Here is a 10,273-nt window from a genome sequence, read left to right on the forward strand (position 1 = left end):
AGTTTAGAGATTAGGAGGTTAATCTCTATGTGTGGTTGTAAACTGGTTTTTACTTTTTCTTGAGAATATTAGTAAAAACAATTTGAAAAATCTTGTGAGACAGGTCATGGTTTTACTCCCTTGAGCAAGGAGGTTTCCACGTAAAGTCGCGTGTGTTGTTTTTACTTCCAGTATTTACTTTTGTGTTCATAACTGTGCAAAGGACCCGATCCTATCTTAGTTAGTGGACGCATAGTCACATTAGATATATCACCTCGAAGTCCTTGATCCTAGCATATGTGCCATCATATCCTCCAATTTAGAGTCACTTGACTACCGTTGCTCTCTTCCCTTTGGAGGGACATAGACATCACTTCAATAACTTTTATACCTATCTTTGTTCCTTCAGTTGCCATGCTCTCTATACCTAGGCTAGTCGTAGTTGTTATCCTTATAATAGTTCCAACCTTGGTTTTCTTGATTTTGGTGCCAAGAATCTCGAATAGACCCTTGAGCATTAGTTCGAACCTCCCCCCACCCCCCACCCCACTCCGCTTGGTTGTTCAAAAAATTTGCCTCCTCATTAAGATCGGAGTCACATTCATCATGTCTCAATGCTTTACCATGTGAGGTCCTGATCACACTTTTCATCTCTTCGGTGCTTCTCAAACGACATGCCCTTCGAATAAGTTACAACAAACACATCAGATTCCCTTTTGTGTCATGTTGTATTCACCTTAGTAACTTGGTTCAGCATCACAACTGCATCTGCATAAGTGTGTGTCATAAGAGATCCCCTATCTGTTGTGTTAGCTACTGGCTTAGTTGTGGAGTTTAAGAACCTTTAAAATCAACACCAAATTAAACTTTCTTTCTGAGATAGATAGAGTAGAATGAGCTCATACTCTCTTTCAATCGCCAAAGCTAAAAACAAAGACAAAAGAAAAGAAATAAATAAATGAAATAAACTAATTAATTAATAAAACAAATTTACTATGATCCATGAGGCTCAAGCATTACTCTAGTTTGGGTAGAAATTTTAAATATGGATTCCCCAAGAAATGGGTATAACCCAATTTTGAAAGAAAAACCTAGATTTGACCTTAGAGATTAGGTTGGATTTGCTGTTGACTTTTTTAGACAGTTATTGATATGTTAATGTAAGTCATCATTGAACTCATATAACATTATAGAATGTGTTTTTGTATTGACTGAACTCATTTGACGTTCAAAAGTGGTAGAGCTTTCAGAAGACTTAAAGCTTGGCTCAAATTGACATAAGCTAAGGCCTTGACTTCTAATGGGGGAATATGTTCTTAATTAAGCAATTTGATATGGATTAAAGTAAGGGGCAACATATACACGAGGTGATTTTGGAATTTATTTCTCAAATTTCACCAATATTATTTTTTATCTTCAATCTTCCCATCTTTTGCTCCCACAGTATTTTATTGTTTTTTGTTTAAGTAACCTTATTTCCATCAGTCTGTGTGAACTCTATCTGATGGTAGATAAATATCTTACAACTTTGCATGTGGTTGTATATAGTTTATAAACTTTGCTACACTTCACATAGATGAAACTAGCAAAGTATGTGAAGCTCCCATTTCAAGAACTACAATGGTCCTAAGGTTATATAAACTCGAAACGCATGAGAAGCTTCACAGAACTGTACTTCTCTCCTTTCTGATCGTAGAGTGGTACTGCTCGGATACCTTGACGCAGCTCTGCCACAGGTAGACATGTTTGGCCAGCAAACTCATCCTTGTCAGACAAATTATAATCAAGAACTTTGATACGAAGTAGAGCCAACTCAGGAACTGTTAGTGGAAACTCAAACTGCTCATCCCAGCTTGGTATCCAATTGTCGTCCATCGTCTTTGTTCTCTTCTTTACTTCATCAGCAGGAACTCCAGCAATTCCTAGCTGCACATAGTTTTACATCTTAACCATTCAGTATTTTATTCATCGACCTTTGCAAGAAGACGACAAAGAGTATTGAAGGATAACAATCGATGGTAAGTATTATTCATCTACCTTTGCATAGAAATCTGGAGGTGAGTACGTGTCGAAGTGTGTCTGATCAAAGTCTTTGTCCCACCCATCACCCATATATACAGTCACCTGCTTAATGCAGGAAGACTTGGATCAGTTTCAAGAACAATGGAACTTAAGTTACAAGAATGACATCCTACTACGTCAACGAGGAAATTACCATCCCTCATTTACCTTTAGTGTAGTTTTGACAGGCAAATTTGCTGTAGGATCGAAGACCTCGTTGTTGGGACCAGCTTTCAATAGTAGATCAGGTTTCTTAACATATCCACAGCCACCATTAGCCCTGAACATACCATGCATCAACCAAAGTGATCTTCCATAACCCTGTCATAGGACACTTACTTAGCACCTATTTCCTTGGAACTTTGGTAATTAGTTACTAACAGGATGCGAATGAATAACACCCGTCAGGTTAAATAATGTTTTAGAGACTTAGAGTTAAACAATCCAAAGGATCGTTACTGAAAGGGTGCAATCTAATTTGAAGTTTATTCCCATTCCCAACAATAGTAAAAGAAACTATCAACCAAGAATCAAATGATTTCAATTCCAAATTTATAGCATTTAACTTGGCACAACTGGTGACTAAATCAAACAAAACCGTTCACACGGAAATCTATTTCATATGAAGCTTAGCTTCTAGTACACAAGTAATAAATGGGGCTCATACTTATGGGTGTTGCTCCTCTCCAATTCTCAAGAAATGGGAACATGCTAATTCTTTCACTAAATTTCACCACTCACAATTCCTTTGATATGTGGTTAGGATTCAAAGTAACCAACTATTCTAGTATTCAAAACATTGCACTTTTAAAGAAATACTCAAGTATTAGCTTTTGCTTACAACAGTAAGTTGTTATGTTAATTGATAAACATGCAAAACAAAGAAGAAATAACAATAAAGTCTAATCCTCCCTCCCTCCGAAAGTTTTAGACAATTTAGTTTTCGGGAGATAGATTCTCGGTCTTAAATCTATAACACACATTTAACCATATTTGCTACTCATTCCATATCAATTCAAGTGGCATGATTTGATAGTGTCATAACATTTGGGTCACAATAAGACTTTTGAAATTTGTGGTTTTAAATATATCAAAATAATATTTGTGTGGTTATAAAAGCTTGTCACTAAGGGTGAAATTGAAAGTTTAAGTTATATATTTTTCAAATGTAGAAATTGTCATTCTTTTAGGAACGGACTAAAAAGAAAATGTTGACACACTAAAAAAGAAAGTGCATCATATAAATGGGACAGAAGGACTATGATATTACTATGCCTATGCTATTAACACAAAACAAAAGGTTGGCTACCTAAAAGATAATAGGAATTTTCAAGAGGGCACAAGTCATGTTTGAAATCTTATATTCACATAAAAATTATCAGCAACGAAGAAATAAGAAGAGGATAGCTGAAAATGCATGAAAAATTATTCTCTCTCTAATTAACCTAATGATTACACAATTTTACTTTTCTTTCTACAGGACGGAGAAAGAAGCCCAACCTGCATATTAAATGCTACCATTTGAGCTCCATGCATCCAACCAACAAAAGGATCATAATTGGATGAATCAACTCGTATGCCCTTTGGGTATATTCTCAGCAAGTTCTGCTGAGTGAACCTACAACAAACCATCATGGGGATATACACAATTAATTAAGATGTCCTCTTGGGATATGCACGATATGAGTAAATTGCTTAGACAATTAATTATTTTTTTTTGAGAAAGGTAACATTTGCTTAGACAATTAATTAAAATGTTATCTCTGGAGATGGTGAATTCCCTGGTCCTAGGCTTGATCTTTTCACTATGAAAATGTTGTCCTCAACTTGATAAATAAGTTAGATTAGCCCCTTTCTTAACTTGGTGAGTTTCCTTTTCCAACCTATCCGTTAATGTACTCACATTTTCTTGAATATGGCCTTAACATCTTAAAACCTACTTATTCAAAGTTAATTTCGTTTATTGCACTTGTTTGTGAGAGCTTGTTCACATTGCCAATCCCAAGTCCGGATAAAGGAGGAGGGGATTGCTGAGAGTTAATCGTAAACAACCTCTCTACCCGATAAAGGTAGGGGTGACACTGCGTACATCTTACCTTCCCCAAACCCCACTTGTGAGATTACACCGGGTTTGATGTTGTTGTTTTCTTTGCATATGCACAGTTGTAAGTTACATATACATGGTATAAGAAACTTGCAGAAACCTTCACGTGCATGCACATGGAAACTTGTACACTATATCAGACACAATAAGACAAGTCAATTCTGCTACAGCCAAATATTTTGAAGTAGAAGATATGTTAAACTCAGACATCTTAATTTATTCATGCAAAAAAGAGAATAAAGAATAGGAGCAAATGAAATGTTAAAGTCAGTGTGTTAGTTATTCAACTTCCATTGAGATGTTCTAGCTATACATAACATGTATAGATCAATTCGCCATTACATAACTAACATCACAAACAGCAGAGGAACTTTGTATCCAATTGATGGATGAATAAAGAGAAATACCTGATAATTTCTTTTGCATGAGTATCTACAGCTTTTTCAAGTTCTGGTTCACTGAGACTCAGCCGTCTTACTTTATTGAGGTCAACCCTCAACCAATCAGATAGTCCTCCTTTCCCCTTTCCAGCATGAATGGCAATTAGGCGCTTGTATTCTGAAGCCGCCTTCTTCTCTGACTTTGGATCTTCTTCATCATCTTCATCTTCATCTTCTTCTTCATCAACGTCATCCTGCTGGAAAACATTGTGTGGTAGGTCAATCAAAGAATTTGGTGAAGAAGTGGACACAACGAATAACTGGATTGAGAAACTAGTAATGCAATTTTCACACCTCAGCTTCTTTCTTTGTGTCATCTTTTTCCTTAACTTCCTTGGATTGTAAGTATTCTTTTGGTGGCTTAGTTGATATCATAACACGCTTTCTCAGTGACTCCGGAGAAGGAAGCTTCTTCAGACTTTCTGAAGGAGAAAACAGCATGTCTCCAAATGTTTGGGTGATCATCTAGTATGTAGTCAGAAAAGCATTATTATGATCAAAACAGGCCGTAATCTTATCCAGAAAACGCACATATACACACCTCGGCCACTTTTTCCTGAAGATCTGGCGTGAGATGATCTTCAAGTGTTATTACAACAGGATACTCCGATGCAGAAAAGGCATGCTCCTTGATAGACCTCAAACATTTGATTAGCGCCACTGGAGCAGTCAGTGTCCTGTGTGAAAAAAGTAACACTCAAAACTGCAATGAGAATGAAAAAGTACAACCACTTTAAGGGGAACTCAATCTGAATATTCACATGTTTAAAAAAACCCAAAACCTCATTATGAATAACATATAGTGTTAAATTAAGAAAAGTTTTAGATAGTCTTCTGCAGTTTTTGAATTCAACCTTGAGGAGAAAAGTATACTTCAAAGAAATTTCAAGAATTAAGGTAAGCCAAGAGCTATTACTTTCTGATATTAAATCGTAAAGGATTGTGATAGGTTTGAAATTTTGAATACTTCTGGTAAAATAAGCCTACTCTTGAATTCAGCAGTGATGACTGACCTAGCACTATAAAATTTTCCTTTGGGCTGTTTTCTAGAACTAGAAATGTTTATCCTGTAATAGAGAGATAGCCATTTCTCTCTGTATGAAGGCAGCAGACATTAGCCTCTACCAACTCCGGTACTAAAAGCTATGTCCTTTTCCAAAAAGAAGGTCAGCATAATACCACCAGATCTCTATTACAATTAGGGAAAGCTGTTGTTGGTCCTAAAATCATAAATTCATATCTTAGGTGATTCCAGCTTGTTAGAGGGCCTTTTAGTTTAATTATCTTGTAAGTCATAAAAAGGAAAAAGTTGTCATGTTTCTAGTTCTTAGGAAACCTTAGGATCCAGCATGTAACTGTGAATGTTTTCCTTAAAATTTGTGCTAACTGCTTTATATTAAAACTCTTATGGAGTAAGAATCATGAAGACATTTTCAGGCTATTTCTTAGATGGAAATGCATACAGGATCATCCTGTAATCACTGCATTTGGATTGCGCCATGTGACAAAAATGAAATTGTTCTAGCAACACTTTGCTTCACCACCAATCTACATCCCCGATCTCCTCTTGCCTGCTTGTTGACATAGTAGCCCCTTTTCACCTTCCCAGCTGTCTTATATGAGCGAGGATACAAGATGATGCCAACTATCCGCCATGCAAACAGACAATTAATAAACATATTTTTTTTCTCACATCAGATTGAATATGATCCCCATTAGATTGCTTTCACCTTTTAACTCAAATGTAAGCACGATATCATATTTTCCTTGTCATAATCTGTTCGTTGGGTATCTCCATGGCCATTGCATCTCTGACTAATCTATTCAACAGTAATATCAACTACTGACTGCTGGATATCTGGTCAACACAAGTCCAGCAGGTTCAGTTTGGTCGATTGGTTTCATAAAACAACTGCAGGTCCCTTTTTCCTCAGACAAGGCATGCTCTAAAATGGTGCCAACAACATGGTCTTTTAGGAACTATCAGTTAATTAGATTATGTGAGCCATCTCATCTAAAAGTTTAAACTATACTTAGAGAGGGACACACTTTCATTTTAATTAATTATCTGTTAACACTTCCCACCTGAAATGATTTTCTCAAACTTCATCTAATTAATTTATGGTAAAAATTTTGTACCATAGTAATATAACAATCTGGAGATGTTGTGATGTGTTGTATGAACTCTTAAAATGCAAATTTCCTCCAAATAATTAGAAGGAAAAGAAGCTCATTAACCAAAGCAACAAGACACCTAAAGCACAACTGCACACAACAATTACAGGAACCTTCCAAAAGCTTTAGCACACACATAATATGGATTTAGTAAGTAGAACTTGTCCATTTTCTTGCCAGCTATAGTCTTACACTCTTGGTCTTAATCAGTTAGCGTTCTTGGTTTAGTGCTTCATATTCATGTAGAAATGCATAGCATGTCTATATAATATAAGTAAAGATATGCTTGTACATTATATGCAAAAGCATAAGCTTATTTATGAGGTTAATTTTTTATTTTTTTTTTTATTTGCACCGGGTGTCAGAGTCTCTTTGAGCCCCGACTAATCCCGGGGGTGCACAGGCCCTCGGCAAGGAGTTTCCCGCAAGTGCACCACGGTTAATTCAGGTTTTACCCAGTCCGATGGCCCTCAGAAATTGTTTGCACCTAGTGGGTTTCGAACTTGAGACCTTGAAAGGGAGCAAACCCCAAGGCTCAAGTCAATTGCCAGCAGGCCAACCCCTGAGGGTTATTTATGAGGTTAATTTTAGCTCATTATTAGTGCAAATGAAAGCAAATGTGCTGCAAACTTTTAGAGTCTAGCTTTCGATTTGTCAGTAAAAAATATAGAAAGCTAAGGGTGATAGAAAAAAACTAGAACATGACACACCTTCCATGTAGAACTTCTATATCATCTTTGTCTGAATTTGGCCAAATATCTAATTCAATTACTCTGACACTTCTCTGAAGAGCTTGTATTATGGGGACATCACTGCAATCACTACTCAGTTGATTCCCAGTTAGATATGAATTATGGCCTGTGTATATGTAGTAATGAGACAGAGGTGCAGTCATATCATGGTGAATCTGGAATCCAAAGAAGAGTACATCATGAGATTTATCCAAATAGAGTGGTGTCAGAACATCTAAATAAATCACAAATAGTGTAATATACTCCCTCCGTTTCAAAATGATTGACTTGCTTTTCTTTTTACTCGTTTTCCCTCTTTGTTTTTTTGACAACAAGTTAAAGTTAGCTTTCTAGGTATCATATTTAAGGCTATAAAATTAAATGATATTTTAATACATTTGACATAACTTTACTTTAGGATCACAAATTTTCTTAAATTTTGTGTCAAGTCAAATTAGATCATCCTGAGAAAGGTGTGTATGATATGAAGGAAATGTCTTCCCTAATATAAATCATTTTTATATAGTAAGTGGGAAGGATTTGGTTGATCATAAAGTCAAACTATTTGATTGAAAAATTGTAAAGAAACTCACTAATATTGTTCATGAAATTAAAATTAGTACCCCGAGTTTAGGATCGAGAGGAGGATTAACATCAGAAAAGAGACACTTGAAGAAGCCATCGAGCTGGAGGTCTTTCTGCTTGGAGTCGCCGCCGTGATTATTGATAATGGCTTCAGCGTTCTCTAAGCTCGCATTTTTCTCCTTCTGAATCTCAATTAAGAAACGATGAAGATTCTGGACGCTCATAACTCCGCTGTCGTCGGAATAACGTTTAAATAGGTTCTTAATGTCTGCCGGAGCTTCGGCGGCAGCCATGGTAAACTGCCGCCGGAAAAAGAATCCGACTTTGTACGTCTGTTTCGACATTGTTACCAGAACGGAAAACGATTTGCGTTTTTGCTCAGGCAGGATCCGATCGTCGTGTTAACTAATTTAAACAAACTTACTTTTCGCTATGCGTTAAGTAGTTTATATTACTAAAAAAAATGTGTTGAAAAACCAAATTAATTGGGTATTCAATAAAGTATAGGTGACCATTCAACATTTAACAAATAGTACACAATTTGTATTTTTTGCCATCTGTTTAATAAATTTCAAAGGCGATTAATTATGGTAGGGCCACAAGGGCTAGTCTGCTCTTTTAGTCGGCTTATGATAATGTAGTTATCCGATTTACTGATTGAGACATTTTAAACATTGAGTTTCTCTGCTTCTTCCTTTTTGGTCGAATGTAACGTGTGAAACTACATGCATTGAAGTCGGTACATTATAAAATTAAAAAATCATATTAAGTTATTAAAGCTATGGGGTGAGTTCAAATCATATGCAACCAACCTCGTTTGAACACGTGACCTTTTAAATGAAAGTTTCAACTTTAATCACAAGGTTAGAAGTAACTAGATCAACTTGTTATACAGACAGATTAAAAAAAAACCTTGAAACTGACTGTTGAAGTTGTTCACCTAGGCCTTTTTATATAAGAGAATATGTGTATTATATATAATAAGCCACAATACAACTATCATTGTAACTATCTTGTTAGCTTTCAATCAAAAGCTAACAAGATTTTTAGTTACATATTTATTATTTAGTTAAATAATAAATATGTCATTGTATGAGCTATTTATCACTCATTCCTTTTGAATTTGTTAATTTGATTTTGATCTGACACATAGTTTACGAAAGTAAATTAGATTTTGAGAAAAAACATTAAGTGATACTTGATGTTGTCCCAGATTTTCAAATAGATACCTTAACTTTGCGTGCATCCTATTACCCCACAAAACATTCAAAATCACAATAAATACACATTTTTATCCACTTTGGATAAAAATATCCTTCGAATGTGCAATTTCTTAAAAACAAAAAGTCGGACTCATTATTGATGTATTGAAGGATGCTTTTGTGATTTCCTATGATGAATTCGTTTTGTTTGTTTCTTTTAAATTTATTTTACTATACTAAATAATTGTATAAAATATTATGAATCACGATAATTAATTACTTAAATATTTAAAAGATATAAAAATATATAAAAGATCTGATTGACTCTTCAAATTTTACTGGTGACACATGAATTGGGACAAATGAAATAATATATATTATTTGAAAATTTCTTAGAAAGTACTATAAATTACAGTAATTAACAACTAGAAATATTTCAAAGACAAAAAAAATTGATTGAATCTCAAATTGTTTTTAGTACTACATAAATTGAGAAAGAAGAAATAACCTCTATTATTTGAAAATGGTGTAAAAGTATTACAAATCATACAATAAGAATTAACAATTTAAAATTTTAAAAGACTTTAATGTTTTATACTTATTCTATTTCCACTTTGAACAAAAATATCCTCCCAATATGCATATTTTTTTAAACAAAAAGTGGGACCCATTATTGATGTATTCAAGGATGCTTTAGTAATTTTCCTATGATGAATTCATTTTGTTTGTTGTTTAATTTTTTTTAAATAATTGTATAAAATATTATAAATCACAATAATTATTTACTTAAATATTCAAAAGATATAAAAATATGTAAAAGATTTGATCAACTCTTCAAATTTTATCGGTGACACATAAATTGAACAAATGAAATAATATATATTATTTGAAAATTACTTAGAAAGTACAATAATTTACAGTAATTAACAATAGAATATTTTAAAGACAAAAAAAATTGATTGAATCTCAAAATTTTATTAGTACCACATAAATTGA

At 34.3% G+C, this 10,273-nt stretch overlaps 2 protein-coding genes across 4 annotated transcripts in view; one reads left to right on the forward strand and one right to left on the reverse strand.

The window, feature by feature from the left end:
* Positions 1-10,273, forward strand: part of LOC125872914 (actin-related protein 5) — a 1,108,764-nt gene that overhangs the window by 948,874 nt on the left and 149,617 nt on the right. The gene's annotated exons all lie outside the window — the stretch shown is intronic.
* Positions 1,522-8,578, reverse strand: LOC125872917 (phosphoinositide phospholipase C 2-like). 2 transcript variants are annotated; one of them, XM_049553716.1, is made up of 9 exons: positions 8,114-8,578; positions 7,470-7,666; positions 5,126-5,261; positions 4,879-5,049; positions 4,552-4,778; positions 3,541-3,658; positions 2,209-2,361; positions 2,017-2,103; positions 1,522-1,905 (listed from the first exon to the last, which is right to left on the reverse strand). In XM_049553716.1, the coding sequence occupies exons 1-9, from the start codon at positions 8,417-8,419 to the stop codon at positions 1,612-1,614; spliced, it is 1,689 nt and encodes a 562-aa protein (XP_049409673.1). In that variant the 5' UTR covers positions 8,420-8,578; the 3' UTR covers positions 1,522-1,611. The 2 variants fall into 2 exon arrangements, with proteins under 2 accessions (XP_049409673.1, XP_049409671.1); XM_049553714.1 differs by having other exon boundaries at positions 4,552-4,781.

The sequence above is a fragment of the Solanum stenotomum genome, chromosome 8 (genome assembly GCF_019186545.1).
Source record: "Solanum stenotomum isolate F172 chromosome 8, ASM1918654v1, whole genome shotgun sequence".
Taxonomy (NCBI): Eukaryota; Viridiplantae; Streptophyta; class Magnoliopsida; order Solanales; family Solanaceae; genus Solanum; species Solanum stenotomum.